Source organism: Callorhinus ursinus, unplaced genomic scaffold (assembly GCF_003265705.2).
Source record: "Callorhinus ursinus isolate GAN/ISIS: 27379988/994484 unplaced genomic scaffold, GSC_fseal_2.0 scaffold18, whole genome shotgun sequence".
In the NCBI taxonomy this organism is placed as follows: Eukaryota; Metazoa; Chordata; class Mammalia; order Carnivora; family Otariidae; genus Callorhinus; species Callorhinus ursinus.
In genome coordinates this window covers 17,799,605-17,823,410 of record NW_027397080.1, presented here as the reverse complement: position 1 = coordinate 17,823,410, position 23,806 = coordinate 17,799,605, and the positions used below count along the sequence as shown (strand labels likewise).

General features: G+C 41.0%; 1 protein-coding gene across 1 annotated transcript; it reads right to left on the bottom strand.

The window, feature by feature from the left end:
* Positions 1 to 221: 221 nt before the first annotated feature.
* Positions 222 to 23,259, bottom strand: AUNIP (aurora kinase A and ninein interacting protein). Its single transcript, XM_025856329.2, has 3 exons — positions 23,025 to 23,259; positions 3,865 to 4,003; positions 222 to 1,791 (listed from the first exon to the last, which is right to left on the bottom strand). The coding sequence occupies exons 1-3, from the start codon at positions 23,100 to 23,102 to the stop codon at positions 938 to 940; spliced, it is 1,071 nt and encodes a 356-aa protein (XP_025712114.1). The 5' UTR covers positions 23,103 to 23,259; the 3' UTR covers positions 222 to 937.
* Between the last annotated feature and the right edge of the window lie 547 nt (positions 23,260 to 23,806).

Below are 23,806 nucleotides of genomic sequence, written 5' to 3'. Positions count from 1 at the left end.
CTTTTTAAAAATATTTTTTTAAAGATTTTATTTATTTATTTGAGAGAGAAAGAGAGCACAAATGGGGGATGGGGAGGGGCAGAGGGAGAGGGAGACTCTCCACTGAGCAGGGAGCCCGATGAGGGGCTCGATCCCAGGACCCTGAGATCATGACGTGTGCTGAAGGCAGCCACTTAACCAACTGAGCCACCCAGGGGCCCCAGCAAGGCTTTTTCTTAGAGAGAAGTTTAAACACAGAATATAAGACTTTAAAATGCTGTCAAGTCCCCACAAAAATAAAATAACAGTTTTGTTTTTTTTTTTTAAAACCTACCATTGGGGTGCTTGGGTGGCTCAGTTGGTTAAGCGTCTGACTCGATCTCAGCTCAGGTCTTGATCTCAGGGTCATGAACTCAAGCTGTATTGGGCTCCACACTGGGCATGGAGCCTACTTTAAAACCAAAAACACCCTACCATCATTCTACTTTCTATTTATCTCTCTATCCTCCCTGCTCCCATACCTCTAGACCCAGGAGGATGTGCCTTATCACTCAAAAAGGTGTCAGAAATAATGGTCCCAAGGTTGTGTGGTTAAGATAACAGCCAGAAATTAGAAGAACACACATCCATAAGAAGCAGTGTCCTAGTCAGACATCTGAAAGGGCAAAGAGGTGGCTTTGCAGGCTGAGTAAGGGCTCTTTACTGGAAGGATAATTACCTGCCCTACCTCCTCGGTGCTCATCACAGACTTGTACAAGGTTACCAGCCACCTCTTCCTCGGGGAGAGGCACAATGTCAATCATACAGTCTCAACAAGTGGCACCTCCTGCTTTATTTACACAACGAAAATGCTCAGTAATAACGTCATCCCTTGCCTCCCTTGCCACCTCTCTGCCCAATATTTTCCTATAGCTTTGTCATCTCAAGGTACTTCTGGAACCAACCATCATAAAGACATTTAGACTTGGTGCCTGATAACTTGATTACCTTCAGAGTCCTGGGTAAAGAGCAAATCAGGCTGCAGATTTAACTGAGTGGGCCTCTCCTGGCACTGAGCCCAAGAGCTATTATGAAACTGCCGTAAGCCCCGATTCTGATTGTTTGTTACATCTCGGAAAGGAGCTCTGGAGTTGTGGGCAATGACCCGCTGGCCCTGAGAATCCTCAGTGAAAAGCTGACTCCAGGAGTCCTTGTCATTCTTTTCACTGTCCCAGGAAAACGCAGGGACAGGACAAGGGCTTTGTTTCATTGAGTCTGTGTTTTCTCCATTCCAGGAATCCCTGCATGTTTGAAGGAGGTTGGGGGCCTGCCTGGTTTCTCTGGCAGACACCTTTTCCAATTTAATCTTGTCCAGGGGCTGAAGGCCCTCGCCCCCAGGTGGTTGAACGCGTCTCTCCACATCCTGATGGTTTTTTTCCTTAGATCCATGAAGCCATTCCCTTTTCCAGGAAGAATCTTTCTCTCCTTCCTTTTGGTCCAGCAAGTAAGAACCTTCCAAGTTCTGAGTGAAGGAACGAGAGATTGAGGTTTTACTCTTTCCAGCACAGACCAAGGTGTCAGACTGGGGCAAAGACAGCATAGTCAAAAATGGAGTTCCCATTCTGTGGTGGTCAGAAGCCTGGAGGGAATGAGGAGAACGTCCAGCTTCCTGGGTATCTGCAGGGGTTGAAGTGGCTAATGGGGGTGACATGCAATCGTCCTCCAAGCCCTGGATCAGATGATCTAGATGGGTTGCATCTTTCTTAGACTCGTTGTTGATCTGACTTTCTTTATGAGATGAAACACTCCTCTGGTCACCACCATTTGTCTTTCCTAGCAAAATAGACGTGAATGATTATTCTGCAGGAAATCTCTGCCCCGAGCAGGATTTAGCTGGCTTTTTCTAAAATCAGTATCAGCTACTATCACTATCTAGTACAGGGGTCTTAGACTCATCACACACCTTTATAGCTGATTTTCCTGCTTTCCTTTTTTTTTTTTTTTTAAGATTTTATTTATTTATCTGAGAGAGAAAGAACGGGAGGGGGGGCAGAGAGGGAGAAGGAGACTCCCCACTGAGCAGGAAGCCCGATGCGGGGGGTCAGTCCCAGGATCCGGAGATCACAACCTGAGCTGAAGGCAGACGCTTAACTGACTGAGCCACCCAGGCGCCCCATGATCTTCCTGCTTGCAATCTCTACTTTCTCCAGAATGATCCTTCTAAAACACAGACCTTATATTCCACTCCTCAAATATATGGATGCTTCCAAATGATCTACCTAATAAAATCAAACATGGTACGTATACTCAGACCACAGCCTACTTTATCAACTGTGTTTTAGTATATGGGCACATCAGTTTTAATTTTTTTATTTAATATGGTTTCTGTTAGTGATCTTGGCCAAATATATATTCCTGGATATTATCCTTTGAGAAATACGCACAACACAATTTTTGTAAGGTCACTAAGATCACATTAACCATCCAACTCTAAGAAACCCTCTGGTGACAGTATAAAGAACATTAGGTCCTCTACTCTGCAGACATTGCCTGGGAAAGGGAATAAACACAATTAGATGATAAGTCAACCAATTGGAAGAACAATAATAAACAACTACTAGTGTCCAGCCTATCCATTTTATCAGGCATGGAATGGATACTGCTCTACCTTAAGGATGAATACCGTGGACTACCCACTCCCCCCGCCCCCAAATTATACCAAAATCTAATTACAAAGCTGAATGATTTCCTTTTTCCTTCTCCAACAAGAATTATACTGCAGAAACTGTTTTGTGAAAGATTTCTCAACTTTGCCTAAGAATTCCAACAGATTATAGAATATACCAGAATTCTGAAATAGCGGGGGATGACTGGGTGGCTCAGACTGTTAAGCATCCGACTCTTAATCTCAGCTAGGCCTTGATCTTGGGGTCGTGAGTTCAAGCCCCATGTTGGGTTCCATGTTGGGCATGAAGCCTACTCTAAAAAAAATTTTTTTTTTTTTTTGAAATCAGAAGTGTCCTTGAGGGGCGCCTGGGTGGCTCAGTTGGTTAAGCGACTGCCTTCAGCTCAGGTCATGATCCTGGAGTTCCGGGATCGAGTCCCACATCGGGCTCCCTGCTCGGCAGGGAGTCTGCTTCTCCCTCTGACCCTCCCCTCTCTCATGTGCTCTCTTTCTCATTCTTTCTCTCAAATAAATTTTAAAAAAATCTTTAAAAAAAAAAAAAAAGAAGTGTCCTTGAAAAAAATCTGCCCTTGTTACTTAAAGCAAAAGAGTGCTTATTTTAAGTTTCTGTTTGGGGCAGGGACAGTAGATTTGGAAGATTTATGCAAAGCAATCCTGGGAATCGCATCAAGAGTTAGAGCTCTCCTCCTAAAACCCTCCAGCTGGCAGACACATGCTCTGAGGCAGCTCATTCCCTGAAAAGGGACACGTAAGCAAAAAACTGCCAAAGGATGATGAGACACAAGCCAACTTTATGCCAACCTTTCTAAGAAAAAAAGCATTTTGAACTCTGACAATTTGAGAAGCATTATACAGAAATATCTGTTATCAAGTAATCCTATAGAGACTGGTCATTATGGCCAATCCAAGACATTTACCTAAATAATGGCAGGTCAGCTCCCCTGCATACCCCAACTCCCCAAGCATACCTTTCTCCCCACTGCTCTGTCAGGGAATACAAATATTTAATATTAGACTGAGCACACAGAATGAGAAAATGTTGGTAAAAGCATGTATATAATGCTCTGTAGAAGGGGATGTTTTGTTGTTTGATATCCTCTTCTAATGAGTTAGCTAAGTTAAACACAATGCACTGGTGTCACCACTTCTCATAAATTTTCCAGCATGGAAAAATGCACACACTCCCTTCTCCCTGGGTATTCCCAGGCAGGTCGTCATACCTGGATGCAAGGTGAAGAAGGAAGCAATGCTGGTCTGCCGAGTGCCTGTAGGTGGAATTCTTTGAGTAAAAGAAATCTTAGCCTTTTTCTCTCCAGGAAAGAGTGTTAGCATTTTGGTGTCTGGCTTCATTAAATGTGTCTGAGGAGGGGAAGAAAAAGAATAATAGAACCTATTAACATCAAAACAGCTGCCCGACAGTAGAGATTCAGTAAACACCTGTGACCCTCATGGAGCCACACTGGGACTTTTGGGCTCCACTCCTATCCTATTCTCTAGGTAGTTTTGCTGTACATCATCATCTACCATTTCCTGCCACACTGATGGTGTTTGTTTTTATCAGGAAATCACATTTTCCAACTATAGCCCAATCTTTCTGCTTACCCACAGAAATCAATCACGTTGACTTAAACAAACAGGATTTGTTGAAGTGATTCCAGGAATGATACTCTCTCTTACATACAAAGATAACTAATGATTCTACATCAGCAGCAGCTGACACATTTCTGGTGGTTTTCAAACAGTCACATACGGTTCGGAGCACAGCTCACACGGCTTGGGTTCAAATCCTTCCAGTTCTGCCACTGCTACTTATGAACTGTGTGACCCTATGCAAGCTGCTCAATCTAGGTCTCATTCTCGTGTGTGAAATGAGGGCAGTATAGTACCTATCCCATGGGGCTGCTATGAGGATTTGGTGAGTTAATTTACGTAAAAGGCTTACACAGTTCCTCGGGTTCAATACTAATTGGTTATTACTAGGTTATTACAGCCAGTCTTATCCACTCTCAGCCCCTTTATACTTTACAGTATGAATTTGTACGAAAAAGGTTAGGGAAGTAAGTTTTGTCAATAACTATAAGTATAACCTCATCTTTATTTAGCGTGATTCGTTTTTGTTTCCAGTTGCTTGTTATGGAATACCTGAGAAGTAACCCTGAGAACAGGGTAATTTATATTCAATTCAGTTTGCATGAAAACCAAAGAAACGAGATTTGCTGATTTTCATGTTATAAGTTGGAGACAGGTCTGAAACGAACTCAAATTATTAAAATTCTAGCCCAAAGTTGACTTCATTTTTACATTTGGAAACCAAAATGTACATTAAGTGCATAAAAGAAGAAATCCTCGGTGTAAAACTCATACTCTAACTTGCAGTACTGGTGTGGAACTTTCCCCTCCACCATACAAAACTAGAAAACTGGATAAAATACATGAAACAAGTGATATTAGATGGTGGACAACAGGAATTGCATTGGACTGTGAGCCCTGAGAGAAGGAAAACAAATGAGGTGAGCCCTATGATAACCCTAGCTTTATGCCTGGAAGAAACACTTGCCAGACCAAAATAGATAAAGTACACAGGCAGTGCATTCTGGGTTAATTGAATGCATCGAGATTGGAATTTGGAGAAGCTGAGGTGGCCACTCCTCCTCTCAAGTTCCCTCACCTTGAACCTGGGAAGAACAATAAAGTATGATAAAAATAACACTATATGGTTTCCAAAACTAGGTCATAAAAATGCCATGCATCTTAGAACCTGGCCAGCATGCTATGAGGAAGCCCAAACAGGCACATGGCTCTCTCAATTTTATATGAGACACATCCTAGGTATGTGAAATTATGTGAGATAGTATGCCAACAAGTATTTTAGCACCTATACGCTAGGTACTGGGAATATAATGATGAACAAAACAGACTGTTTCTGCCCTGGTAAAGCTTACAGCTTATGGGAAAAGACAGACTAATAATACATAGTTATTTAAATGACTACAAGAATACTAAGTCCTACAACACAAATACAAAGGATTGTAAGAGAATGTTATGAAAAATTATATGCCAACAAATTGGACAACCTAGAAGAAATGAATAAATTCCTAGAAACATATAACCTCCCAAAACTGAATCAGGAAAAAATAGAAAATTTACTTTTTTTTTTTTTAAAGATTTTATTTATTTATTTGAGAGAGAGAGAGAATGAGAGATAGAAAGCACGAGAGGGAAGAGGGTCAGAGGGAGAAGCAGACTCCCCGCTGAGCAGGAAGCCCGATGCGGGACTCGATCCCGAGACTCCAGGATCATGACCTGAGCCGAAGGCAGTTGCTTAACCAACTGAGCCACCCAGGCGCCCAGAAATAGAAAATTTAAACAGACCGACTACCAGCAAGGAAATTGAATCAGTAATCAAAAAACTCCCAACAGTCAAAAAGTTCAGGACCAAAGAGCTTCACAGATGAATTCTACCAAACATTTAAAGTTAATACCTATTCTCAAACCATTCCCAAAAATAGAAGAGGAAAGGAAAACTTCCAAATTCATTCTATGAAGCCAGCATTACCCTGATATCAAAACCAGATAAAGATACTATAAAAATAGAGAACTACAGGCCAATATCTCTGATGAACACAAATGCAAAAGTCTTCAACAAAATATTAGCAAACCCAATCCAACAATACATTAAAAAAATCATTCAGGGCGCCTGGGTGGCTCAGTTGGTTAAGCGACTGCCTTCGGCTCAGGTCATGATCCTGGAGTCCCTGGATCGAGTCCCGCATCGGGCTCCCTGCTCAGCAGGGAGTCTGCTTCTCCCTCTGACCCTCCCCCCATCTCATGTGCTTTCTCTCTCATTCTCTCTGTCTCTCAAATAAATAAATAAAATCTTTTAAAAAATAAAAAAATAAAAAAATCATTCACCACAATCAAGTGGGATTTGTTCCTGGGATACAAGGGTGGTTCAATCTTCACAAATCAATCAATGTGATATATATCACGTAAGATAAAGTATAAAAACCATATGATCATTTCAGTAGATGCAGAAAAAGCATTTGACAAAGTACAACATCTATTCATGATAAAAACCCTCAATGAAGGGGCGCCTGGGTGGCTCAGTTGGTTAAGCGACTGCCTTCGGCTCAGGTCATGATCCTGGAGTCCTGGGATTGAGTCCCACATCAGGCTCCCTGCTCAGCAGGGAGTCTGCTTCTCCCTCTGACCCTCTTCCCTCTCGTGCTCTCTCTCATTCTCTCTCTCAAATAAATAAAATCTTAAAAAAAAAAAAAAAACCCTCAATGAAGTAGGTTGAGAGAGAACATACCTCAACATAATAAAGGCCATATATAAAAAACCCACAGCTAACATCATACTCAATGGTGAAAAACTGAGAGCTTTTCTTCTAAGGTCAGGAACAAGACAAGGATGTCCACTCTCACCATTTCTATTCAATATAGTATTGAGGGGCGCCTGGGTGGCTCAGTCGTTGAGCGTCTGCCTTCGGCTCGGGTCATGATCCCACGGTCCCGGGATTGATCCTGGGGTCCTGGGATGGAGCCCCGCATCGGACTCCCTGCTCCACAGGAAGCCTGCTCTCCCTCTCCCTCTCTGACTCGCCCTGCTTGTGTGCCCTCTCTCACTGTGTCTCTCTCTGTCAAATAAATAAAATCTTAAAAAATATACATATATATAGTATTGGAAGTCCTAGCCACAGCAATCAGACAAGAAAAATGAATACAAGGCATCCACATTGGTAAGAAGTAAAATTTTCACTACTTGCAGATGACATAGTACCATATATAGAAAACCCTAAAGACTCCACCAAGAAACTATGACTGATAAATGAATTCAGTAAGGTTACAGGATACAAAAATCAGTGTACAGAAACCCATTGCATTTCTATATACTAATAATGAAATAGCAGAAAGAGAACTTAAGAAAACAATCCCATTTACAACTGCACCACCAAAAATAGTAAAATACCTAGGAATAAACTTAACCAAGGAGGTGAATGACCTGAAACAACTCTGAAAACTATAAACACTGATGAAACTGAAGACAACACAAATGAAAAGATATTCCATGCTCGTGGATTGAAAGAACAAATATTGTTAAAATGTCCAAACTACCCAAAGCAATCTGCCAATTTAATGCAATCCCTATCAAAATACAAACAGTATTTCTCCACAGAACTAGAACAATCAGTCATAAAATTTGTATGGAACCACAAAGACCCCGAATAGCCAAAGTAATCTTGAAAAAGAAAAACAGAGCTGGAGGTATCACAAGTCCAGATTTCAAGTTATACTACAAAGTTGTAGCAATCAAAACAGTATGGTACTGGCATAAAAACAGATATATTGATCAATGGAACAAAATAGAAAACTCAGAAATAAACCCACAATTATATGGTCAATTAATCTTCAACAAAGGAGGCAAGAATATGCAATGGGAAAAAGTATCTTCAACAAATGGTGTTGGGAAAACTGGACAGCTACATGCAAAAGAATGAAGCCAGACCACTTTCTTATACCATACACAAAAATAAACTCAAAATGGATTAAGGACCGGGCACCTGGGTGGCTCAGTCGGTTAAGCACCTGCCTTTGGCTCAGGTCATGATCCGAGGGTCCTGGGATCAAGGCCCGAGTTGGGCTCCCTGCTCTGTGGGGAGTCAGCTTCTCCCTCTGCTGTGCTCCTCTCCACCCCACCCCCTCCCCCGCTTGTGCTCTCTCTTGTGTGCCCTCTCTCTCTCTCTCAAATAAAATCTTTTTTTAAAAAAATGGATTAAGGACCTAAATGTAAGACCTGAAAAGATAAAAATCCTAGGAGAGCACAGGCAGTAATTTCTCTGACACTGGCCATAACATTTTTCTATTTTTTTTTAAGATTTTATTTATTTGTGCTGAGTGAAATAAGTCAATCAGAGAAAGACATGTATCATATGACCTCACTGATATGAGGAATTCTTAATCTCAGGAAACAAACTGAGTGTTACTGGAGTGGTTGGGGGTGGGAGGGATGGGATGGCTGGGTGATAGACATTGGGGAGGGTATGTGCTACGGTGAGCGCTGTGAATTGTGCAAGACTGTTGAATCACAGATCTGTACTTCTGAAACAAATAACGCAACATATTTTAAGAAAAAAGGAAAAGAAGAAGATAACAGGAGAGGAAGAAAAGGGGAGTATGTCAGAGGGGGAGACGAACCATGAGAGATGATGGACTCTGAAAAACTGAGGGTTCTAGAGGGTAGGGGGGTGGGGGGATGGGTTAGCCTGGTGATGGGTATTGAGGAGGGCACGTTTTGCATGGTGCACTGGGTGTTATGAACAAACAATGAATCATGGAACACTGCATCAAAAACTAATGATGTAATATATGGTGATTAACATAACAATAAAAAAATTAAAAAAAAAAAAAGATTTTATTTATTTGACAGAGAGAGACACAGCCAGAGAGGGAACACAAGCAGGGGGAGTGGGAGAGGGAGAAGCAGGCTTCCCGCAGAGCAAGGAGCCTGATGTGGGACTCGATCTCAGGACCCTGGGATCATGACCTGAGTCGAAGGCAGACGCTTAACGACTGAGCCATCCAGGCACTCTGGCCATACATTTTTCTAGATACGTCTCCTGAGACAAGGGAAACAAAAGCAAAAATAAACTATTGTGATTACCTCAAAATAAAAAATTCTTCATAGCAAACTATCAACAAAACTAAAAGACAACCCACTAAAGAGAAGATATTTGCAAATAATGTATCTGATAAAGGGTTAATAGCCAAAAAATTATAATGAAGAACTTATATAACGCAACACCCAAAAAACCCCCAAATAATCCAAATAAAAAATGGGCAAAAGACATGAACAAGGGTGCCTGGGTGGCTCAGTCGGTTAAATGTCCAACTCTTGATCTCGGCTGAGGTCTTGATCTCAGGGCATGAGTTCAAGCCCCACATTGGGCTCCACACTGGGTGTGTGGAGCCTACTTAAAAAAAAAAAAAAAAAAAGAAGACATGAACAGACATTTCTCCAAAGAAGACATACAAATGCCCAATAGACACATGAAGATGCTCAATATCATTCATCATCAGGGAAATGGGAAATGCAAATCAAAACTACAATGGTGTATCATCTCACACCTGTCAGAATGACTAAAATCAAAAAACACAAGAAACAACAGGTGTTGGTGAGGATGTGGAGAAAAAGGAACCCTCATGCACTGTTAGTGGGAATGCAAACTGGTATAGCCACTGTGGAAAACAGTATGGAGGTTCCTCAAAAAATTAAAAATAGAACTACCATATGATCCAATAATCACACTACTGGGTATTTACCCAAAGAATACAAAAACACTAGAGGTGCCTGGGTGGCACAGTCAGTTAAGCTTCTGAATCTTGGTTTCGGCTGGGGTTGCAATCTCCGGGTGGTGAGATTGAGCCCCACACTGGGCTCCACACTCAGTGCAGAGTCTGCTTGAGATTCTTTCCCTCTCCCTCTGCCCCTCCTGCTTGGGCTGCCTCTCAAATAAATAAATCTTAAAAAAAATACAAAAACATTAACTCAAAAGGATATATGCACCCCTATGCTTATTATAGCATTATTTACAACAGCCCAAGTGTCCATTGATAGATAAATGGATAAAGAAAATGTACTGTACTACACACACACACACAGTGGAATATTGTTCAGCCATAAAAAAGAATGAAATCTTGCCATCTGCAACATGGGTGGATCTACAGAGCATAATGCTAAGCAAAGTAAGTCAGAGAAAGACAAATACCGTAAGTTTCATTCATAAATGGAATTTAAGAAACTAAACAAATGAAAAAAGGAAACAAACAGAAAAATGGGCTCTAATTATAGAGAACAAACAGACGGTTACCAAATGGAAGGTGGGTGTGTGACGGGTGAAAGAGGTGAAGGGGATTAAGAATATACTTATCTTGTTGAGCACTGAGTAACGTATGAAATGTTGAATCACTGAAACGAATTTAACACTATATGTTAATTATACTGGAATTAAAATAAAATTTAAAAACATACTAAGTTCTCTGAAGAAGACTTATACAGGGGCACCTGGGTGGTTCAGTCAGGTAAGCATCTTCCTTCAGCTCAGATCATGATCCCAGAGTCCTGGGATCAAGCCCCGCGTCGGTGTCTCTGCTCAGCGGGGAGTCTGCTTCTCCTTCTCCCTCTGTCCTCCCTCACCAAGCTCAAGCTCGCTCCCTCTCATTCTATCTCAAATAAATAAATAAAATCTTAAAAAAAAAGACTTATACAAACTACATATTATCAGAAAACAGTAAGACCTCAATTAACAAAACATCTGGAAATAAAGCTTTTCACCAAGTTGGCCAGCTTAGCAAGAGTAGGACATTCCTTACTTAGGTCAGAGCAATGTCAAGAGTAATACTGCCTCCAGTTATATATAGCTCCCTTAGAAGACTTTGGCTTTAAGGAACTATGTTTATCTCAGTGGAATGTTTATTTATTTTTTAAAGATTTATATTTACTTATTTGACAGAGAGAAAGAGCACGCACGAGGAGCAGCAGCAGAGGGAGAGGGAGAAGCAGGCTTACCGCCGAGCAGGGAGCCTGATGCAGGACTCGATCCCAGGGAATTAGAAAAAAAAAATCCCTCCTGAGATAAATCCTCTTATGAGAGCATACCATCTTGCTCAAAATCTGTCAATAGTTTCTTTACTACCTTATAGCATAAAGTACTGACTCTCAGACTGCACACACCAGTATGATTCTAGTTACCCTTTTCTCCATTACCAAAACCCCTTTGTGTGTACTGTAGCATAATACTCACCCACGAGCCAGTCCCTATTATGGCCTCTGCCTTCCTCATTTTTGTGCCTCACACGGAAGGGCCTTTTTCACACCCACATCTGAAATGCTACATATACTTCGGCTTAGCCCCAAGCATTCCTGATTCCCACAACCAGAGGTAATCTCTTCCCCTTCTAAACTTGACATTTATCACTTGGTATTTCAAGACCTACCTAACAAAATTCTGGTATCAACATTTGATTCACATACTTTTTATCCTGTCCTCCACTGAACTAGCTTAATACATATGGTAAGTACTCAATTCAATAAATATTTTAGGAAGAAGGCAGATATACAGGAAGGACACATTTTGGTTATTTTTTTTTTAAGATTTTATTTATTTCTTTGACAGAGAGACAGCGAGACAGGGAACACAAGCACGGGGAGTGGGAGAGCGAGAAGCAGGCTTCCTGCGGATCCTGGGATCATGACCTGAGCCGAAGGCAGACGCTTAACGACTGAGCCACCCAGGCGCCCCTGGTTATGTTTTATATATATAACTACTCATTATATTTTCAACATCAAAAAAGCTCTCAGAAAACATTAAGCCTTTCCCAGTACTGTGATCAAAGTGAAGATGAGCTCCTGTCACTGTAATTGATGTCACACATAAGGTCCAGAGCACAGATGGGATAAGTATACCCACTGAAAACTGAAGGTTTTCCTCCCAAAGTAATCTAACAGTACTAAATTTATTGCAAGAACATTCTCTAGAATGTGCCAAGTGATAAAAAATCACTTGGCACTGATTTTTCATCTAAACCTAATGAAAACTCAACAGGGATAAGAGAAAAAAGCAATTTCTTTTAAGTATCACAACTCCTAAACTGGAGATCTGATATGTCTACGTCCATTAGCATTTCATTACTAAGTCTCATAAAAGGGTACTTCTTGCTAATGAGATTTTTCTCACTTAAAGGATGTCACACATGTCAGAGATCATTGTAGTATAGTGTTTTCATACATTTGCCATCAGTTTTGCCCTAATAAGACCATCTATTGAAGATTTGTTTAAACCTCCTGATTTTAACTACTTCCAATACAGCAATGGCTAAATGTGGCCCTCTCAATAGCAGAGTTAACAGTCCCATGAAAGAAAGAAGAGCTCACTTAAATTGGAAAGTAGATGCCTCAAATAAAATGCAATGGAGTAGAAATCACTCTGGAATAAATCCCCCAGTCTCCCCTGGAAGGTGTCAACTTTGTGAAAAGAAGTATTTGTGTGTGTGTGTGTGTGTGTGTGTGTGTGTGTGTGTGCGCACACACAATATATACAGCTGACGCTTGAACAATGTGAGGGTTAGGGCCACCGACTCCCTGCATAGTCAAAAATCCACATAACTTGACTCCCCAAAAACTTAACTATTAACAGCCTACTGCTGACCAAAAGCCTTGTGGATAACAGTCAATTAACACATACTTTGTACATTATATGTATTCTTACAATAAAGTAAGCTAGAGAAAAGAAAGTATTAAGAAAATCATAAGGAAGAGAAAATACATTTACAGTACTGTATTTAGAAAAAAATCCACAAGTGGGCCCATGCAGTTCAAACCCGAGTTGTTCAAGGCTCAACTGTAAACACAATCAGCCTACATTATTATATCTATTCTCCCAAATTCCAAACACTATTTCAAGATATAGTTGTGTGTTTTTTTTAATTTTATTTATTTATTTGACAGCGAAAGAGAGAGAGGGATCACAAGTAGGCAGAGCGGCAGGGAGAGGGAGAAGCAGGCCCCCTGCTGAGCTGATAGCCCGATGTGAGGCTAGATCCTAGGACCCTGGGAGTATGATCCAAGCCAAAGGCAGATGCTTAACCGACTGAGCCACCCAGGTGCCCCTCAAGATATAGTTTTTATTTTTTCTCTATAATCATCTACTTACTCATGTCCCAATTTCTGGCTCCTAAATATAAGTGGAACTAAAGGGAAAATGCAAAAGTCCTTTAAAAAAGGAGAGATATTAAGGGATGCAAATAACTGGACCAAAGTCACAGTTTAAAAACATATTTAAGGGACACCTGTCTGGCTCAGTAGGTGGGGCTTACAACTTCTGATCTTGGGGTTGTGAGTTTGAGCCCCAAGTTGGGTGTAGAGATTACTTAAAAATAAAATCTTAAAAAAAACCCAAAAAACGTATTTAAGAGACCTCCCAGCTCCAGCCAAGCCCACATTTAGGTCCTTCTTGAGCATAATGACCATACTTTTTAGATATATAACTATAGAGATCAATAATCCACCAAAAATAATAATTTTTTTTAAAAAATATTTTATTTATTTATTTGACAGAAAGAGACACAGCGAGAGAGGGAACACAAGCAGGGGGAGTGGGAGAGGGAGAAGCAGGCTTCCTGTGGAGCAGGGAGCCCAATGCAGGGCTCGATTCCAGAACCCTGGGATCACGACCCAAGCCAAAGGCAGACACTTAACGACTGAGCCACCCAGGTGCCCCAAAAATAATAATTTAAACTTCTACTATTCCTGATTAGACCCTTATTTTTTCTTGCCTAAATTTCTGCAATATCCTCCAAATTTCTCTAGCCTACCTTTCAGTGTACCACTTACTTTCATATAACCACCATTGGGCTAATCTTCTTACCGACTACTATGTCAAATGCCTTCCATGAATCCAACAACATGGTACTAGTTTACCTTCCTAATCACACCTTCAACTCCCCTACATTTACCCTACACTTTAGAAAAACTGAGTTACTCCCAATGTAGTAAAAGAATCTATTAAAGAGAGGTCTGGCTTTAACCCTCAGCTCCTGGGAGGTAATCTCTAAGTCCCTGGAATGTCCTACCTGATTGGAGTATCTGTTTACCTGAGGCCTTGGGCCACAGCAGATAGTCTATGCTAACAATGTGATCTATGGTGGGAGCTTTGGGCCATGTGGTATCAGCTTGACCTTCATAGGGGCTAGAAACTAAGGTCAGCCACATAAGTAGTCAACCATGTCTACACAACCCAAACCCCAATAAAAACTCTGGATACCAACGCTCAGTGAGCTTCCATGGTTGGCAATACTCTGTACTGTCACATATCATTGCCAGAAGCAGTTAGGGCTGTCTAATATATTGGGTACCCAGAGAGGACACTGCAAGTTTCCCACTTTGAATTCTCCTAGCTTCAGCTTGGAATTCTCCTAGAATCTGCTTTGGCTGATTTTAATCTGTATCTCTTCACTATAATAAACTAATCATGAGTTTAACAGCTTTCAGTGAGTTCTGTGAGTCCTACCAGCAAATTATCAAACCTCAGAGTGGTCTTGGGGTCCCTTGAACTTGCAGTCGATGTGAGAAGTGAGGGTGGTCTTGGGGACGCCCTAACTTTTACTCCTTATTTCACAAACATCTCTCGTTATTTCCTGCTCTGTGCCACTATTCATACTGTTCCTAGAATGCCTACTCCACCTTCATTGCTTTCCAACAAGATCCAACCCTTGCTTTAAGGTCTGTTCAAATGCCATCTCTTCCACAAAGCCTTTAACAGCTTTACTGAGATATAATTCACATACCATAAAATCTACGCATTTAAGTATACAGTTAAGTGTTTAGTATAAAGTTGTGTAAAAATCACCACAATCTAATTTTAGAACATTTTTCATTGTCCCAAAAAGAAACCCTGTACCCATCGGCAGTCATTCCCCATTCCCACCCCACCTCAGCCCCAGGAAACCACTGATTTACTTTCTGTCTCTATAGATTGACAAATACTGGGGCACCTGGGTGGCTCAGCTGCTTAAGCATCTGCCTTCGGCTCAGGTCGTGATCCTGGAGTCCCCAGACTGAGTCCCACATCGGGCTCCCTGCTCAGTGGGGAACCTGCTTTTCCCTCTCCCTCTGCTCCTCCCCCACTCGTGCTCGTGTTCTCTCTCCTGCTCACTCACTCTCTCAAATAAATAGAATCTAAAAAAAAAAAAAAAAAGATTTGTCTATTCTGGACCTTTCATACATCATACAATATCTGGTCTTTTGTGACTGGCTTCTTTCACTGAGCATATTCTGGAGGTTCATCCAGGTTGTAGCACGTCAGATACTTCAATCCCTTTTTATTGTCAAGTAATATTCCATTGTTTGGATATACCATTTTGTCTACCCATTCATCAATTGGGGGCATTTTGGTTGTTTCCACTCTTTAGCTATTATGAGAAATGCTGCTACAAACATTCAAACATTTGTTCACTGGTGTACAAGATTTTGTGTGGACTATCTTTTCATATCTTGGGTCTATACTTAAAAGCAGAAGTGCTGGGTCATATGATAACTATGTTGAACATTTTGAGGAACTGCCAAACTGTTCTGCAAACTGCCTATACCATTTTATGCATGCACCAGTAATATATGAGGGTTCCAATTTCTCCACATACTTGCCAACACTTGGTATTATCTTTTTGATTACAGCCATCCTAGTGGATGTGAAGTGGTATCTCCTTGTGGTTTTGATTTGCATTTCCCTAATGACTAATGATGACAATCTTTCCATGGGTGTATCTGAACAGACCTATAACAAGAGATTAAATTAGTAATTTAAAAACTTCCTGCAAAGAAAAGTCCACTGTGTAACAGCTGAAGAAGCTGAGAATTTTCAGAACCAGCAAGTCTAGGCTCCTTTTTGTTTAACCGGCCTTCCTTTAGCTTCTCTCTCTCTCCTCTGGCACTCTGCTATAACCAGCAAGAAGAAACCAGGTAGCCCTTCAACACTGCCTGTAAATCTCCTTGGCTCTATCACATCACCCAGTTCCTCAGGTACATTCTCTATCTTCCACCTTACTACAGCCAACAGTAGTTGTAGGAAACTTTCTGTCACCACATAACAAGGATTCCCTTTCCTCTAGTTTCCAGTAAGATTACTCTCACTTTCCTTTAAACCCTCACCCACAGTCTCCTCAAAGGCCATCCTAGTTCTAGAAATAGTTTCTTCAAGCTCTTCAAGCTTTCACTAGCACTCTCTTCAAAGTCCTTCCAGCTGTCACCCATTGCCCCATGCCAAAGCCACTCCCCCATTTTAGGTTTTTGTTAGGTAGTACTCCATTGCCAAAACCAAAATCTGTATTACCTTTCTATTGCTGCATTAACGCATTGCCACAAAACTTAGCACCTTAAAACAACATTTATTGTCTCACAACTTCTATGCATCAGGAATTTGAGAGCAGCTCATCTGGGTGGTTCTGGCTCACAGTCTCATTAGGTTGCATTTAAGTTATCAGCCAGGGGTGCAATATACACTTTCAAGGTGGCTCACTCACACAACTGTGAGCAAACTCAGTAAGGTTCCTCACAACATGAGTATCTCCATAGAGCTGCCTGTGTGTCTGCATGTGACAGTTGACTTCCCCTTAAGAGAGAATGAGGCTGGAGCTACAATGCTGTTTATGACCTAACCTCAGAATTCTAACATGAACACTTCCATCACATTCTATTCATTAGAGTCACCAAGTATAGCCCACACTTGGGGGGGGTGGGGAACTTAGCATCCACCTTTTAAAGAGAGAGGTATCAGAGAATTTGTGGACATATTTTAAAACCACCACCCCTCTACGCATAATAAAATGTAATCTCTTCTTTCTCTAAATGCTTAGAATTTCCTTATGCCTCTAAGGCACTTACTGTCCGTCTGACAGTTATTTGTGTACCTACCGTATTCCATGCTGCCAAGGTTAGAACTATCTAAAGGTGAATACATTATTCACTTTTTATCATGTGAAGACACCTTACACATTATGACCACTGGACCAAGAGTCAGAAGACCTGGAACCAAGCCATAGAGCTGCACTTACTCTGATATGATCTGAAGCAAATCTCTATCTGAACTTCAATTTCTTCATCTGCAAAATAGAGATAATCTCACCTCCCTCACAAAGCTACTGAGAAAGTGAAACAATGTAAAAAAGTTTTACAAACCATAAGCCAGTAAAGATCATATTGATAAATATTTGTTAAGTTACATTTACAGACCCTTACCAGTCTTACAGCACCAACCCCAACAGTGTTGCTACCATGGACTTCAGTATTATTATTGAGCCTATTCAGTTTCAGTGAAATACTTTTCTCTATTTTTGTTTTTCTTTTTTATCATTTCAGTAAGTATCACAGAGGTGTTTTTTTGTTGTTAGGTACAAACTTTTTTTTTTTAAAGATTTATTTATTTGAGAGTGGGGAGGCAGAGGGAGAGAGAGAATCTCAAGCAGACTGCTGAGCACGGAGCCCGATGCCGGGCTTAATCTCATGACCCTGGGATCATGACCTGAGGCAAAACAAAGAGTCGGAGGCTCAACTAACTGAGACACCCAGGTGCCCCTGTTAAGTACACACTTAAACTGCCATTTTACTAGAGGTCTCCTCCTGTCCATCTTTGCTTTAAAAAACTCAAAGTCCTCCCACTTATCTCATCAGAGAAAGAGAAAATGAGCAACTATGACCAAATCTAAAAGGTTTTCTTAAAGTAAAGCTCAGATGGATCATTCATTCAATAAATTTATACTGAGTACCTACTATGTGCCACTGTTTGAAGGACTGCCTAATGGAACTTTCATTCTAGTAGGGGAAGATCATAAATGAACAAGTAAATATACAGTATGTAGTGTATCTAATGGTAAAAGGGCTATGGAGATAAATAAAGCAAGACTAAGGTGTTAGGGAGTACGGGATAAGGGAAAGGCTATTTTATGGTGGTTAAGAAATAGACTCAATGATAAGTTGACAAATGAACAAATGAAAGAGCAGAGCCATGTGGCATTTTAATCCCTATGCATTTCAAGTTGTACAAAAGTCCCTGCAGAGGTATGAGGTATACTTGGCTTGAAAACCAGCAAGAAGGCCAGTATGATTAGAGCAGAGTGAGGCAGAGAAAAGAGTAGCAGATGAGGTCTAAATGTATGAGAGGGCAAACATACATGGCCAAATCATGCCTTGTAGGCCTCAGAGATTCTGGGTTTTACCAGAAGATAAGAAAACTACTAGATGGTCTTAAAATTAACAGTGAGCAAAGGGTCACTCTCATTCTGGGTCAGGCAGCAATGGTAGAAATAGTAGGAAATTATGAGATTCTGAACACATAGGAAGGCAGAGTCCAGAGAATTTGCTGATGGACTGAATGTTAGTGAAGCTGCACAACATCACAGTGGCATTCAGTGTTCCGCCAAGGCCATCAGAAACCACTGATGACTGAGCCAAGGTTTCTGTTATCTTCACAGTTCTGTCCCCTTCTTAGGCCCACTTCTCCTTCTTGCTACATATATTTCAAGGGTAAGAAACTAAACTGCATTACAGATGAAGAAGAAATAGAAATTATTTTTGAGTTATGACATTTTAAATATAATACACCTGAGACAGCAAATATACAAAACACATAATAAATCTTTTTACCTCTTTATTGTGTAGAAAAACCTTTCAGAAATATTTCTCAATGTTTTAATAAAGAGGTAGCAAAGTTAAAATACAAAATTTGAAAATCATGTAAATTAAATGGCCTTTTTAGAAATTCATACTAAAATTCATGTCTCACATGGAAAGTTCTCCATCATATATTTAGTGAAAGGTGAATAACAGAATACGTTTGAAATAATCTCATTTGTGGGGGAAACAGATATATTTATACACATAGAGAATGTCTCAAAGGATACCAAACTGTTAAAAGTAGCTACCACCAGTGAAGCTTTGTTTTTTACTTAATACAATTCTATACTGATTTTTTTTTTACAAACACATATTACTCTCATAATAATAAAAAAAAAACTGAAATGAAAACAAATACAGTATCCTCCATACCAAGGCCTAGGTAATAAGGCCAAGTCTGTCATGCCTCTGTGGGACCAAGAGAGAAGCAAACTCACTCCAAACATAGGCACCTATTTTCTGGCTAGACTATGAACCACCCCATTAGTTGCCCCGAAACAGCAGAGAGTTTGTTTAGGGATCAAGTGGGAAGGGGCATATTTTCTAAAACACTGGCCCCAAGCAACTGCCTATTAATGACTGACATTAAAACTCAAACAAATGTGTGCCTATTTGATAGCTACTCTAGGAAAAGGCAGGTTTCTACATCCTATGAAAGGGAATCTTTAGGACTCTGCTCTGGGCTGGAAGTCTTAAAAAGCCAAAGAACCAGTTTTTAACAAAGTTTTAAAAAATCTTTTTTAAGATTTATTTATTCATTTGAGAGAAAGAGAGAGAGAGCATGAGCAGGAGGGGGAGAGGAAGAGGGAGAGAGAATCTCAAGCAGACTCCACTCCAAGTGAGGAGCCTGACATAGGGCTCAATCTCACGACCCTGAGATCATGATCTGAGCTGAAACCAAGTCAGACGCTTAACCCACTGCGCCATCCAAGTGCCCGTGCCCAAAATTTTTAACACACATCTCTTACCACACACACATGCACCAAGAAAAGGCCATGTGAGCACATGGGGAGGAGGCAGCTCCCTGTCTGCAAGCCAAGAAGAATGTCCCTTATTAGAACTTGACCATGCCAGCACTCTGATCTTGGACATCCAGTCTCCAGAACTGTGAGAAAATGAATTCTGTTGTTTAAGCCACCCAGTGTGTAGCATTTTGTTACTGTCAGCTTGAGGAGACTAAGGCAATACTATTGCATATAATGGATACTATTCCATATAATGGAACACTATCTAGTCTTTAAAAAGAATAAAGCAGCTCCCTGCTTAGCAAGGGAGGGGGTCTGCCTCTTCCTCTCCCTCTGCCCCCTCTCCCCCACTTGTGTTCTCTCTCTCTCAAATAAATAAATAAAATCTTTTTTTTTTTAAAAAGAATAAAGCAGCTCTTTGTGGATGCATATGAAATGATACATAAGATGCAATAAGTGAGAAAAAGCAAGTTGCAGAACAATGTGGAATATGCTACTATTTACAAGAAAGAACAGATACTGTTTGCTTGTACATATATAGAATATGTCTGGAAGGATGCACAACAAAGTTGTGGCCTCTGAGATGGGCCAAGGATGGTCAAAAGTTTTAGGGAGATATTTCGCTGCCTGTCACTGCCATACATTTTAAATTATGTACCAGATGAACGTACCTGCCCCAAAACCATTTTTAAGTAAAAAAAAATTTTTTTAAAGGAACGGATGGTTCATTTGTTATTTCTCAAAAAATGACTTTAGTTGTACGATGCTTTCTAACAGCCCTCAATTACTTTGTTCAGGAGGTTGTAGCCACTGTAAGGGAGCAGAATTTGCCACCCAAAATGTGCCTCTTTGGCATATGTATTATTTTAGGCTGATTATTTTTAAGGAACAGCAGGCTCAGGAATAACTGCTGACCTTCCCCCAACTACCTAAAAGAATTTAGAGAACCTGCTCCAGGAAGAAAGCTGTCACCACAGACAGCTATTCAACTATGGTTGTATTTCTACACGCTAATAATGAGCCTTCAGAAAAAGAAATTAAGAAAACAATCCCATTTACACCTGCATCAAAAAGAATAAAATATCTTTTTATTTATTATAAAATAAAATTTAACTAAACAGGTGAAAGACCTGTACTCTGAAGACTGTAGGACATGGATGAAAGAAACTGAAGATACAAACAAATGGGAAGATATATTCTGCTCATGGACTGGCAGAATGAATATTGTTAAAATATCCATACTTCCCAAAGCCATCTACAAATTCAATACAATCCCTCAAAATACCATTTTACACAAAACTAGAAAAAAAAATCCTAAAATTTGTATGGAACCCCAAATACACAAAGCAATCTTGAGAAAGATCAAAGCTGTAAATATCATGCTCCCTGATTTCAAACTATACTACAAAGCTGTAGTAATCAAAACAGTATGGTACTGACACAAAGACAGACACATACATAGATCAACAGAATAGAATAGAGAGCCCATAAATAAACCCACATGTATATGGTCAATTAATCTACCACAAAGGAGACAAAAATATACAATGGGGAAAAGACAGTCTCTTCAATAAATGGTGCTGGGAAAACTGGACAAGTTACATGCAAAAGAATGAAACTGGACCACTATCTTACACCACATATAAAAATAAATTCAAAATGGATTAAAGACTTGAATGTTAAGACCCGAAGTCATAAAACTCTTGGAAGAAAAAGATGGGCAGTAAGCTCTTTGACATCAGGCTGAGCGGTATTTCTTTGAACAAATCTCAGACAGGGACAACAAAAGCTAAAATAACAAATAGGATTACATTCAACTAAAAAGTTTTTGCAGAATGAAGGAAACCATCAACAAAACAGAAAAGGCAACCTACTGAATGGGAGAAGATATTTGCAAATCACACATCTGATAAAGGATTAACATCCAAAATATATAAAGTTACACAATATTTAAAAAAAGGATTAAAAAATGGGCAGAGGACTTGAAAAGACTATTGTCAAAGACGACATACAGATGGCCAACAGACACATGAAAAGATGCTCAACATCACTAATTAACTATCAGGAAAATGAAAATCAAAGCCCCAATGAGATATTACCTCACACCGGTTAGAATAGCTATTATCAAAAAGACAAAAAAGACAAAAAGTAAGTGTTGGGAGAGGATGTGGAGAAAGTGTGGAGAGGATGTAGAGAAAAGGGAACTCTCAGACACTGTTGCTGGAATGTAAATTGGTGCAGCTACTATGGAAAACAATATGGAAGATCCTCAAAAACTTAAAAGCAGAATTACAATCCAGTAATTCCACTTCCAGGTATTCATCTGAAGAGAATGAAAACAGCAAATGAAGAAATATATGCACCCCTATATTCACTGCAGTATTATTTACAATAGCCAAGATATGGACGCAACCCAAGTGTTCATCAATAGATGAATGGGTAAAGAAGACGTGGTAAATATATACAATGAAATATTACACAGCCATAAAGAATGAAATCTTGCCATTCTCGACAGCATGGATGGACCCAGTGGGTATTATGCTAAGTGAAATAAGTCATACAGAAAAAGACAAACATGTACAACTTCTCCTGTATGTGGAATCTAAACAACAGAACAAAACAGAAACAAACTCATAGGTATAGGAAGCAAACTGTTAGTTACCAGGGTGGGGAGGGGCTGGGGAGCGGAAGAAACAGGTGAGGAGGATTAAGAGGCACAAAGTTCCAGTTATAAAATAAGTCAGTCATGGGGAGGTTACGTACTGCGTAGGGAATATAGTCAATAATATTGTAGGAACTTTGTATGGTGATCACGGCAACCGGACTTATCCTGTGGATTTCTTCATGTATAAAAATATCGAATCACTATAATGTGCTCGATATTGAATGTCAAGTATAGTTCAATTAAAAAACAAAGCACTCCTCACAGCAAATTTTCTCTCCACCACACCTCGAAGCTTTATTGTCCCAGTCTCTTCCTTCCCCATTCACAGCCTGCCTGCCTTTCGTCCCGTTTCCTCTCCACTCTTCCCAAACCCCATTTTTCACCCTCTGCAGGTTCCACTCCCACGAGCCTCAGAATTCCCAAAGCTGTTCCTTTCTCGGACCCCGACTTGACCTCCACCTCCCCCTTCTCCCTCCTCCAGGCCCCAACCCCTCCTCCAACACCCTCTCACGCCCCCACGTCCCACCTGCACTCTCCGCCGCTTCAGCGCCGCCGCGTCCAGCCACACGCCGCAGGCTTCTTCCTCAGGGTCCCTCCGCCTCATGGTCGCTGCGGAGACCCAGCCAACGTCCCGCCTGGCTCCCGCTCCCGCTCCCGCCGCCTCACCGAACGGCTATAACGGCCTCCACGGACGTTCGGATCTCGCGCCAACGCCGGGGGCGGAGCTACGCCGCCGCCGCCGCCGCCTCAGGCACCGCCCCAGCATCAGCCCCGCCCTAGCCCGAGCCCCGCCCCTCCATCTCAGCCGGTGGCCTCACCGGGTCGTCTGGTGGGTGGAGCACCTTTCGGTTTACCAAGGCCTTCACGTCCCTTGTGATCTGCGAATTCCAGAGTTGCCTTCCCGCGATTAGCTGTGTGAACGTGTTCACGACATTGCACAAGGAATATGCGTTTCTTTTCGCTAAGTTAGTTACACCTTCTTGCTGTAAACATAACTACCCCGGGCTCAGGGTTTTCCAGTTTCACAGCTACATCCTCACAGTCATCCCAAAAGGAAGGGTGGAGCCAAGGCTGCGGTCCGCCAACTCCAAAGTCGGCGTCCCCAGCACTACCCTAAGTGGTAACCATACACTAGAGTTTATGAATTACTTTTGAATTAAAAAAAAAAATCCAAGCATAACTATGAAACCGCATGGGAGAAGATTTATAAAACGCTAAAAAGGGGGCGCCCGGGTGGCTCAGCGGGTTAAGCGTCTGTCTTCTGCTGGGTCATGATCCCAGCCAGGGTTCTGGGATGGAGCCCCAGCT